The sequence below is a fragment of the Schistocerca piceifrons genome, chromosome 4, assembly GCF_021461385.2.
Source record: "Schistocerca piceifrons isolate TAMUIC-IGC-003096 chromosome 4, iqSchPice1.1, whole genome shotgun sequence".
Taxonomy (NCBI): domain Eukaryota; kingdom Metazoa; phylum Arthropoda; class Insecta; order Orthoptera; family Acrididae; genus Schistocerca; species Schistocerca piceifrons.
In genome coordinates this window covers 761546656-761559708 of record NC_060141.1, presented here as the reverse complement: position 1 = coordinate 761559708, position 13053 = coordinate 761546656, and the positions used below count along the sequence as shown (strand labels likewise).

The following is a 13053-nucleotide window of genomic DNA, read 5'->3' as shown; positions in this document are numbered from 1 at the left end:
ACAGTTGTAGGTTGGAAAGACTGCTTTCTGGATGACGACGGATTTGACTTATTTTCGTATGATATTTACGATTTTCTGCGTTTTCTTTTTGTTTACAAATTAATTAATATTTCATGACACGTAATTATCTTACTGTTAAGATTATAACAATTTTAAATAGAGATTACTATTTGTAGTGCCAAGCTTTTTTTTTGCGCCATTTGAAAGATTTCCGAGCGTCTAAGTTATCGCTTGTATACCAGGTGCACTGTCGGGCTACTCGAGAAAAGCTGGTTGTGGGTAATTGGGGAGGTGCTTACTGCGCATCGTTTGGAATGCATTTTAGTTGCAGAACTTCTTGCTTGCAGTAAGTCGTGTTCTGTTGCAGAAAGATTCATTTCAAGCTCCGTTTTCATATGAGCGATCGATTTTTAAACTTCTGTGGCACTTGGTGTATATGTGTCAGACTTCAAATAAAAAGGTTCGGCTTTCAGTCCGAGTATTTGTTTCTATCCGTTACCGGCTTTTTCACCTCTGGCAGTGATTTTTTTGGTGAAAAATGGCAAGCTGCACAAACGATTCGTGGACCACATTACATTGCACGTTACCCTGGAACTAGATGGGTAGTTCAGTTCGAAGGTAAAGGGCATACTACACATAAAAGGACAATGCATTAGCGTTCATACAACATTCGTGTTGAGGACAAGTTTGCTTAATTTTCTTCTATGGTCAGCTTCTACTGTAGCCTACTGCTAGTTCTGATAGAACTTAATCTCTCTATTCGTTGCGCGCTGATTTTGTGGTATTAAGTCATAAGTGATTGCTGAGTGTGATCTGTCACCCCGGAACGTTCTGAAAGGCTCGTTGTTGGGGCCATACAGAATGATATATAGGAACTGAAGTCTAACTGGTTAGTGCCAGACTGACCGTATTTATTAGTGGTGGTGTTTTTACGGTTACTTCCGTACCATGTTTTTAGCGGTCTATACGTTTCATGGTTTTTTTTTTTTTAGTGCTGCAGAACGGTGTGACAACGACGCGAGCGTTTCTCCTGGAAGTATGCCGGCCACACGCCTGCCTTTTCCGGGTCGCTCATTTGCGGGTGTCTGCATTGTGTGCGGCACGCACGGACCCAGCGGCCCGCGGCTAGCGGCGCGTGGCGCTTTGTGTGCCAGCGCTGCGTGACCGGGAAGTACGCGCACACACACGCACAGCTGTATACCAGCCCCTTCAGGGGTGAAGGCACAGCTGAACGGCCTGCTCGAGCTGTGCCAGCTCACCATTTATAGATTGCAGTCTACGAGCGCTCGCGATTGAATATTGAGCGTTGCAGCACAATGCAACAGCGCGCATACACAGCCGAGATCGGCGAAGAACGATTCTGTAGTAGCGCTCAACCCTGAGGTAGCACTTTCGAATACTGGCGTGTAAGAAACATCCATCGTTAGTCTCTAACTGCCAGGAAGAGGATCGTTTACAGTAAACAGATACGCTCGTATCTGGCTCAGGCTAACGACACAGTTCAAAATAATGGCGAAACTGCTCCTCGTTTCTGTCAAGCCTGGTTTGCACCGGAGTGAACAAAAGCGAATGAGAATTCTTTCTGGTGTAAACGGTACATGAGCGAGAGCAAACTGCATTATGCCTGTTCGCATTCGCTAGTTTTCTCTTGTATTCCGCTGGTTTTCTGTTTTCTGGACAACCATTAAAGGAAGTGTGTGTCCTTTTCACTAGCAGCACAAGAAAGATTTCATTTGCTGTCTTGTCTATTTTTGTTGTTGACATGTGTCGCGTGAGCAATGGAGTGGTCCTGAGGGCATGAAATGTTGCTGACAAATGGTTCAAATGTCTATGAGCACTATGGGACTTAACATCTGAGGTCATCAGTCCCCTAGAACTTAGAACTACTTAAACATAGCTAAACTAAGGACATCACACACATCCATGCCCGAGGCAGGATTCGAACCAGCGACCGTAGCGGTCGCGCGGTTCCAGACTGTAGCGCCTAGAACCCTCGGCCACTCCGGCTGGCTGTTGCTGACAGACGAATATCGTAGGTGAAAAAACGTAAATTCGTTAAATGTTTGCATCTGGCTGGAACGGAGTGAATAATCACAAACTTTGTGTTTCTCTTTATCACAAAGGAAAAGCACAAAAATTTCCTTTAAATTATACAAGTCTGCATATGTATTCTGCTGATTAAAATTAAAAATACACGAAAAACCTGATCAATTTTATTCACTGTCAGGACAACTGCTTGAGAATCAGTAAGACAATCAACACATTTAAGTGAACAGCAGTGTGATTGGTGTATTGCACCAAAGATTTCAATATATTCATACCGTTGTTTGGAAGTATCTGATAAGACTTACACCGAGGTGACAAAAACTCATGGGATACCTATTAACGTCGTGTCGGACATCCCTTTGTCCGCCTAGTACAGCAACTCGGCGTAGCATGGGCTCAACAAGTCGCTTGTAAGTCCCTTGCGCAAATATTCCATAAATGCGAAAGTGTTGCTAGTGCAGGATTTTGTGCACAAACTGACCTCTCGATTATGTCCTCGTGATGACTGGGTGTTGTGTGATGTCCTTAGGTTACTTAGGTTTAAGTAGTTCTAAGTTCTAGGGGACTGATGACCATAGATGTTAAGTCCCATAGTGCTCAGAGCCATTTGAACCATTTTTGATTATGTCCCATAATTGTTCGAGGGCATTCATGTCGGACGATATGGATGGCCAATTCATTCGCTCGAATTATCCAGAATGTTGTTCAAACCACTCGCGAACAACTGAGCCCTGGTGCCATGGCGCATTGTCATCCATAAAATTTCCATCATTGTCTGGGAACATGACATCCATGAATGGTTGCAAAAGGTCTCCAAGTGGCCGAACATCCAGAGAACCCAGTCGGCACAGTCCGCACCATTAAAGGAGCCACCACCACCACCAGCTTGCATAGTGCCTTGTTGACAACTTGGGTCCACGGCTCCGTCGGGTCTGCGCCGCACTCGAACCCTGCCGTCGCCTCTTGCCAACTGAAATCGCTGACCAGGCCAGGATTTTCCAGTCGTCTGGGATCCAACCGGTATGGTCACGGGCCCAGGAGAGGCGCTGCAAGCGATATCGTGCTGTTAGCAAATGCTCTCGCGTCGGTCACCTGCTGTCATAGCGCATTAACGCCAGATATCGCCACACTGCCCTAACGGATACTTTCGTCGTACATCTCACATTGATTTCTACGGTTATTCCACGGTTTGCAGTGACACCTCTATTCAAACGCCTCCGCTCTCGGTCGTTAAGGCCGATGGCCACTGCGATGTACGTGGTAAGAGCTAACGCCTGAAATTTGAGATTCTCGGCATACTCCTGACATTGGAATGTTGAATTCCCTAACGACTACCGAAATGGAATGTTCCATGCGCCTAGCTCAGACTACCATTCCGCGTTCAAAGTCTGATTTCCCGTCGTGCTGTCACAATCACGTCGCAAACGTTTTCGCATGAATGACGTGAGTACAATGACAGCTCCGCCATTGCACTGTCTTGTGTAACGATACTACCGCCGGTTGCATATGTGCATATAGCCATCCCATGACTTACGTCACCTCAATGTAGAATAATAATACAGACGAATGGCGTAATTATGGAAACAGGCTTCTTAATGAGTAAACCTGCAATTATAATCAGCTTCTGATGATTTTTGTAATGAATGCACTGTAACTTTCGTAATATGATTCGCGAGTTTTTCCTCGTTAACGCTCATTTTAGCATCATCACTTCTCCTAATGTTACAACGAACGCTTCAGAGACAAAAAATAAAATAACGATTTTGTAAATTATGTAGATAGTGGATGGAAAATTGGCCTTTGATCTCACGGCATATGCTGCATGACGTTAGGAGCAATAGTGTCGTTTCACCGCCAAACTGCACAACTTTATAGAAGGAGGCATCGCATTTAGGCCGTGGTACTGTGGTAATGATTGAAGCATCGCTTTTAGACCGTGGTACTGTGGTAGTGATAGACAATCGAGTAGAGCTAAGCACCTTAGAGGGCGCGCGTGCAAATATGGCTAACGCGGCAACAGCTTCCCGTGCTGAATACACCCGCACGTTCCCCGTTAATGTGCGTTACTGAGTTCACTTTCCAAGCTAACAGAAGCCAAGTCACTTTTCTATTGTCCGCAGCTCGTGGTCGTGCGGTAGCGTTCTCGCTTCCCACGCCCGGGTTCGATTCCCGGCGGGGTCAGGGATTTTCTCTGCCTCGTGATGACTGGGTGTTGTGCGATGTCCTTAGGTTAGTTAGGTTTAAGTAGTTCTAAGTTCTAGACGACTGATGACCATAGGTGTTAAGTCCCATAGTGCTCAGAGCCATTTGAACTTTTCTGTTCACCTTCACTGTTAGCTTCCCACCTTTGTTTTTTAAAACACGCATTTTGCACACACAAACGAACCCACATCGGAGACGAAACAGAGCAATTGTCACTCTCGGTTGTAGCCAACCGGCAACTGACGCTTTCCAGTTATATGAAAACACTGAACAGAACATAAAGGGTGACCAAGACCACTGCTTTGTGCTATGCTGGCAGTCCTGTACGCAACTACTTGTCAACCACGTTATTTTTTATCTAGAAACAGTACAAGAGTGACTCAACGCTTTGTATGAGAAAGGAGTCAGTACGATGGAATAAAGATTTACCAATTAGACAATGGAATAAGCCACCTACGCCACGTAACAATGAAATTGCTCTCTTATCAGTTATACATCACGTTACTCACAGCGATGCTTACAGAGGGCAGTCTATTCTATATTCAGGTGGAATCTTCTAAAAATTTAGTATTGTACTACAATGTTTGTGCGAGCAGATTCCTTTTTCTTTGTATCACTGTTATTAGTAATTAGGTTGAACAAACCAGTTTATTGCTACATTTTGTATTGTTCTAACCCACCCCAAATGTGTGTTGATATTCCGAAATCGTAACGCTTGCACACAAATCACAAAATAAACTGCAGCGTTAACAACCACCCAGTACGAAGTAGTACTGTAGACCAAATAAAATGGCCGTTTACGGCGAGAAATCTTTAGGCCAAAACACTAAAACTATTGCAAAACGCGAGTACTCACAAATTTTTCAAGCTTCTAAGTGCTTTTTCGATATTCCGTTTCTCCAATCGTTTATTCTTGCATGCAATTCCATGGAATTCGTTCTCACCAGGCCAATGAGTACACACTAGTACGCAAGATCGACCAGAGATAGATTAGTTTGGCTTGCGTACGATTTTTACCACAGTCGTTTTGACAGGACGCTCAATCTGCTTGCAAGAATTTAAAATTTACTTGTGATCTAAAAGGTTACTGCAGAGAACGTATTTCAGCAACATCATATTTGTATAATATTAATATAATTCACATCAGTGATACTTTAGAATCTTTGGTTATAGTGTAGCACAATCACGAAACGGAAATAAACAAACAACATTTTTTTTAGCGAAGTAGTAGAAAATAAAAATTTCATTTTCTTCGAAGGGAAGTTCATAACATTTTTGTAAATGCCGCATACTCAGGAAACATCGATCTTCCTATGGTAAATTGTACAAATCAGAATCATTGCGTCTTCCACAGGAACTCTGAACTGCTGCTTCTCCTCGACTTTGTACAGCTAGGTCATAATGAAAGTAACCAGTAACGAATAACAAATAACGAATACTTGGTAACAGCTGTGTTATTTCTGAATACCAACATATTCGTGAATATGTAGCTGTTGTTTTCATAAACACCAACATGGTGTTTAATTTCCTAAAATTCGCATGTTATCAGTTGTGACAGAATGGTGTAATTGTATATTAGAGCGGCTTCTACGAACAGAAAATAGTTATCTGGAACTCTCAACGGACCATTATCGGGTTAACGACCGAGATAGGTAGCGGCGAGAAGCCATTTTGCCGCGTCCTTTGTCCCTGTGAGACGCTGCGGTCAGGTGGCCACAGCACGCAGGCCCCAGCTGTGAGCTGCGCTATATATACTTGGTGCTGGCAACGAGCCAGGGACGAGCTTTCACAACATAACAAATGTCACGGCAGCGAACACCAATCCTTGACTGGGAAGATGTCGAAAACGGAATAAAAACTGCTGCAGCTTCAGAATGTGTACATTCTATACGCTGCACAGCAGGGGAAAATAATAAAACAGTAGCACGGCTTCAACATAAATTTCTCTCTTGACATCTTCCATTCAGTATGGTTAATAACTTGTAACAACCGTAAAATATGAGGCTGCTGTTGCAAGTGTTCCCTTAATTAAATTTCTCTGCAGAGACCTCACTGGTATTGATAGTTCACGAATATCTCTTGTAATAGATTTCTTTGGTTTATCTGAGACTAGGCTGTCGACGTTTACCATTCGGCTGAGGCCTCCCCGTACTCTCCCCTTTACAAATAAAATCTATGCTTCCAAACCGATGACTCCATCTTCTGATATAACTACAAGGGGAGTCACTACAGAATTCAGTTCTAAACGCAATTTTATCTTAACTACAAATACACTCTTTGCAAACTACAAAACAAAGCTTTCTGTTTGGGAGCCACTATCTTTGCAACGAGTGCATACAAGGAGCTGCTTCAGAAAACGAATTAACTTGACATCTAACAGGTATAGTTTATAATTAAAACTTCAACGTCTTTTTCTGGAACTATCGGCAGTTGTGCGATGTTGGCTTTTTACTTTATACTCGACAGTAAATGATAACATTAAGGAAATAATTTCCCTGTATACGAGGCCTGGAATGAAGCTCGTTTTCTGCGATCACATATATGCTCATACTATGCATGTCTTCTGGGTTATTTTGATTACGTTGTGTCAAGGGGAAACTCACTTTGTTGTCGTCATTTGACACAACGCAGATACTATATATGTTATTATTATGTCTGCTGTGCTGACGAGAATTCTTACAAGGGCAATCCACGATGTTGGGATTACGGATTTACTTCAAACTTTGTTCACCTTTAGTAGGCCATTGAAACAACATAATGTGCAAGTAGCAAGGTTCACTACTCTGGCAATTCCGAGAAAATCACAAGAGCAGTTTTACGCGTCTGTTACGTAAGCGATGTATCTGTGCGTAGCTACCAGACGCTAGCGTTGGTGGTGTCATGTGATTAGCGTTCGAGTTTCGGAAGAAGAACGATTGTAAGACGACGGTCCGACTCCCGCTCTAATCTTCATTTTTGTATTATAAGTGTAAATTCTGTGATGTTAAAAAAATTGCACCGACACTATTCGCTCTTGCTACATTAGGAACGTCTCACGGCTACGCAGGTTAACTGTAAAGTGGGAACTCCTTTTCGTCTGCAGCTCGAAACGTCGAGGTACAAAGTAGTTCCGGGTTACCTTACCTGACTGCATGTATAAGGGATTTCGCAAATCACGAAAGGGATACTTTTCAGAGAAACTGCATACGCTTCTTCATTTACTTGTCGATAGTTATCAATATGTTTGTTCTAATAATTAAATTTAATTAAGAATAGTAGGTATCCAAATAGCATGAAATTCACTAAAACTTCGTGTAAATATTTTTTTTTTTTTTAAAGAAAAATGTAGATTTAAAGTTAAATTTGGGCGGGAGTCGAACCGTCGCTTCATCCATATTCGTCTTTCGACGCTCGAACGCTAACCATTTAATCACCATGAACTCCAACGTTCGGCAACTACCCAAACATACATCGGTTACATAATAAACGCATAAAACCTCTCTCGCGTTTTTCTCGGAACTGCCAGAGTAGTGCACCTTACTGCTTGCACATGATGTTTTAATGGCCTGCTAAAGGTCTATAAAGTTTGATGTAAATTTGTGATCCCAACATCGTGGCCTCCCCTTGTTCGTGCTGTACGCAGGAGAATAGCGTCACCAGAAAAACGGTAACACACGTGCGAGAGACACCAACACGTACTACCACTGAATATGCCTCAATAAATTAAGGCGATGCACTTCTGGCAAAACGAAAATTGCACTTATTTGGTAGCAAATAAATAGAAGTAGCCCAAAAATCATCGATAGTACGTATAATAAGTTGTTTCTTAATTAAGTTTTCGATTTTTTTTATCCAGTTGGAAATGGGACTTGGTTTCGATGTGATTCACGAAAGTTGACTGTTCTGGCCGTGTGATTAGTGTTCCGGCAGCAGATATGAAACTCACGGCCTGCTTTGTGTTGAAACAATATAGGTGCTCTGTTAAGGATGGCGTTCGCGGGGCGGACCCTGTGGACACGGCTTGTTCAAGTTTGGCACGCATCCCGCTGCACAGTGGGCCGGCAGAAGCCACAAGGGGGGCAGGCGAAGAGCGGAGCTATTCCTGTGCGCGCCCAAACAAATGGGGCAGGTGTGTGCTATTCGCAGAGGATCCGCGAACGTCAGGGCTGAGGACGCACCAGCGCGTTGCGCAACTGGGGCAGAAAAAGACGGCAGCCGCCGGCCTCCCCAAGGTCACGCGTGTGCCGACCTCTGCCCAGGGGAGTAATGTCAGCACCGCCAACAACAGTATCGCGCCCCCTTGTACTCGAGCTACCTCGTCTCAGTCGACAACTCGGGGCAATGAATCTACTGCAGTGCCCCAAGCGTATTATTCATGTACTGAGATTCGCTTGTGGCATGTTTATACGTCAACATTGCTAACTGCGCTTACTTGTTACAATAGTGAAAGTGAGCGCCGCCGTTCTTACAGGGGATCGGAATGTAGGAAAGGCATTAAAGAACTAACAGTGAAAGCAGAATTTATTAATCACGAAAGCAATATTCATAGTGGATGTTCTTCACAAAGCTCGCATGATAAATTCTCCACATTGCTGGGAACTGAGACAATGGGAAAACTTTCGTCCAAGCATTAAATAAAATGGTAATGAAACAGGAAAATTTCTTATAAAACAAAAAAGCTATGGGGTTTGGTTATTCCTGCTGGCATGGTTATCCCTGACTGACTGTCACATACAATGAAGTGAAATGCTGTCATGAAGCTCTGTTGGTACTAGAAAGAACTCCTGAGAATGAGATGTGCAGAGGTCTGGGACAGTCCATGATGGCCGCCTCTCTACAGTTATCTTCGCTCTTTTAGGGTTCAGACCTGCAGACCTTGCTAGTCAATCTGTGTTGTAAATATCTCCACACCTGAGAGATTCACCCTAGATCAATTTGATATGGATGGGTATTACCTTCCATCTGGACAGACAATGATTTAATTGCCCATCTGAAAATTCACACTGTCATTACTATATCTCATTCATGTATTGAGCATTAACAAACCAACAAAGCTCTGAAGCAAGCTAGATACCCCCATACAACATGATACTCCACACACTAGGATTCTGCCACCCTAAACTCTTCTCTTTCCATGATGCTCCAATGATTGTCTCAGGTTCAAATTTTTCTCCAGACTAATCTACACCAAGAACCATTGTGTAAAATGGGGGTTTGGTCTACGAAGATCACATTTGTGCTGTCATTCATTCCTTGTACAATCATGACTCTGCTGCTTTCACAGTGAACTTACTCATGTTTGCACTGCTATGAGCCGGACACACTATGCTGGGCATATGGTACATAGACTGAATGCTCTGAGCTTCCGATGCACAGCTGATTCGGAAACTGCGACTTCAGAGGTGTAAGCTCTACAGAAATTTGTCTTGTCATTGCTTAGCTTTGTCTTGGAGTTAAGCCACGCATATGTCCTCTTTAAAAGTGATTTCTCTCAGTCTGCCTCATATGGCCCTCCGACAAGAGCTTACTTTGCCTCCAAAATGTCAAAAAAAAACCTTGGAATGACACTGACAGACTCATCAATAGCTGCAGACACCGCAATCTTCTATGTGTGTTGCAAAGCTTCTGAGGATTCTACCCTATCTGAAAAAGTATCCAGATACCAGTCAGGGCACATTAATGTGGGGTACATGCACCCTTCGCCCGTATTCCGGCTTGACCTCTGCTGGTGACACTTTTGGTGAGGTGTCAAATTCTGTGGAGGAACAACAGCCCGTTCTTCCTTAATAACTGAAACCAAGGACTGTGGCGACGTTGGATACTGGAGTCTGGAAGCAAAGTTGATATTCTAACTCTTCCAAACGTACCCCAGTTGGTTCATGTCGGGAATTAGGGCGAGCCAGTCCACTTCACAAATGTTATTGTCAACAACCCATTTTATCATGTATATTGCTTTACCTCAGGGTGCATTGTCATCTCCAAACTGTTCGTCTACTGTACACAGAACACACTGCTCTAAAATGTGTTCATATACTTCCACATCCCAAGTTTTCTCAAGCGCAATATGAGGACCAAATCCTAAGAGTGGAAAATGCCCCATACCATAACACCACCACTTCCATACTTCACTGTTGGCGCTGCATGTGATGGCAGGTAAAGTTCTCCAGGCATTTGTCAAACTAAATTCCTTACATCGGACTGCCACAGGGTAGAAGTGTGATTCATCACTCCAAATCACTAGTTTACCATCATCCACTGCCCAGTACTATTGATCTTTACACCACCTGACACACTGCTTAGCATTGGCTACACAAATGTTTGACTTATGAGGAGGTGCTTGACCATTATTCCACATTATTTTTATCTCCCTACCCACAGTTACTGTGCTAGCTGGGCTGCTGGTAGTACTCTGGAACTTGCGAATGATTCCTTCTGGTGATTCCATGCAATCTTTCTTAACCACCATCTGCAATGGTTGACAGTCTCTGGCCATCAGTGCGCGAGATGTGCCTGGTCTCAGTTTGGCTGTTGTCCCTCGTGTTTCCAGTTCACAATCACATCACCAACAGATGTCTTGACTAGCTTTACAGGGGGTGAAATGTGATTATTGGAATTGTTTCACAGGTGACACCCAATGATTAGCTCACTTTTGAAGTCAATGAGCTCTCCTGACTGACCTATTCTGCCGTTATTACTTCTCTACTGACAACATGGTTTTCCCCATATCTTTTTATACTTGTGGCTCCACCTCTTGTGTGATCTAGTGATTACTTCTGCATTACATAGTGTTGTGCCAATACTTTTGAGTAAAATTTTTACATCCTGGAAAACATGGCCCATATGGGGTCTCTGTGTTACCTTGTAAACGATACACAAGATGATGAGAACTTAAGGGTGTAACACACAGTTGTATTGTGTCTTTGAACAACACAAGTATACATAGTGCATGGTATGTGTTTTGTTCTAGGCAGCATGTTGAGCACCTTGGCGAGCTACCTCCTGGGCAGCCAGTCGTCCGAGCAGGCGGCTGTAGCACCCGATGTCCGGCTGCGTGCCATTGAGACTGATGATGACTGGCTGCTAGTCGAAACTGCAGGTAAGGCAATCAACTATTTCTACTGCAATACGATATCTCACATCACAGCAATAAAGCAAGACAATTTTTATTCAAGATTTTTGTTGTGCAGGCCCCTTTGTTATATGAGCATCTTGGCTGCCAAGACCCTCCCACAATGCTATGGTGCTAGACCCTCTGAGTGAAATGATATACACTGAAGGAAAAAAATCTTAACACCAAAAAATAAATCGTATAGAATAATGAAATTTCAGGGATACATTTTTTTTGGTAACATATGTAAGTTATTAACACTGCAAGATCACGGGGAAATGTAAGCACGAGATAAGCCATTGCAATTGTGAAATGCTGGTGCATTAATAAATGGTGTGACCACCAGAAATGTTGAATGACTGTAAGCATGCAAGCATTGTGTGGTACAATTGCCAGATGTCAGTTTGTGGAATGGAGTTCCATGTCTGTTGCACTTGGTCAGTCAATACAGGGGTGATTAATGCTGGTTTTGAATGACGCTGGAATTGTTGGACGATGTCCCATGTGTGCTCAACGGGAAACAATCTGGTGATCTAGGATGGGAAACAATCTGGTAATCTAGCAGGCCAAGGCAACACGTCGACACACTAGAGCATGTCAGGTTACAACGGCAGTATGTGGGTGAGCATTATGCTGTTGGAAAACACCCCCTGGAATGCTGTAGAGTGCAACGGGTTGAATCACCAGACTGACGTACAAAATTGCAGTCAGGGTGCATGGGATGATCATGAAGAGTGTTCCTTCTGCCATACAAAATCACACAACCAACAACTACTCCAGGTGTAGGTCCAGTGTGTCTGCCACACATACAGGTTGATTGCAGGCCCTTAACTAGCCTCTATCTGACCAACATACAGCCATTCATTACTGGCACCAAGGCAGTACCATCTTTCATCAGGAAACCCAACAGACCGCCACCCTGCGCTCCAATGAGCTCTCACTTGACATAACTGAAGTTGCAAATGGTGATGTTTTGGATCAGTGGGATGCATGCTACAAGGTGTCTGGCTCGGAGCTGTCCTTGAGGTAACAGATTTGTAACAGTTCATTGTATTGTGCCAACTGCTGTTCACAGTTGCTTCCTCTTTTGACAGAGATTTGTATTTGTGAGAAACGATGAAATGCACCATGGTTTGAAGTCCATGGTCACCTGCGCGTCTCCAGATATCTGTCAGTTCAAAAGCTGGAGGAAGATAAGGGCATACATCTCCATTTGGACCACACCTTCCAAAGCACTGTGGTTTTTGAAAGACAACTTGAAGAAAGCTTACATAAAGAATTTATCCTTCTCGGAAGCAAAGAGTACCGCATTACACATATGACAGTTTGACTGAGAAACCTGGCCATTAGAACTTCTGGAATATTTTCCTAATGTGTGAGGGAGAGGCATAAAACAATTTTTCTCTGCTCCACTAACATAAGGGATGACATCCCTATCCGTCGCATGCAGAATAGGGAAAAATATTGTGACCAAGTGTGTTCAGTGTTCTTGAGAGGGAATGGTAGGTCAGATAACATTTCAGTGTCATATGTATGTTGAAAGGCAGCTGTTGACAAGCAGAAATAGAAGGATATACTACAAGCAACAGACATGAGCTACATTTAACGCTGTGGTGCACATGTCCACTGCAGTGAACAGCTATTAACATCACTTCTTTGGCGTTTTCAGACTGTCCTGAAGCTGCAAATGAACATAATCCACTCCAGTGGACACACTC

General features: G+C 43.4%; 1 protein-coding gene across 3 annotated transcripts in view; it reads left to right on the top strand.

The window, feature by feature from the left end:
- The window catches only part of LOC124794717 (tumor protein p53-inducible nuclear protein 2), a 78715-nt gene that overhangs the window by 49242 nt on the left and 16420 nt on the right, over positions 1-13053 (top strand). For all 3 annotated transcript variants that reach the window (XM_047258300.1, XM_047258299.1, XM_047258301.1), the window contains exon 2: positions 11195-11323. In XM_047258300.1, coding sequence (XP_047114256.1) covers positions 11200-11323 — 124 coding nt within the window. In that variant the 5' untranslated portion in view covers positions 11195-11199. The remainder of the gene's footprint in view (positions 1-11194; positions 11324-13053) is intronic.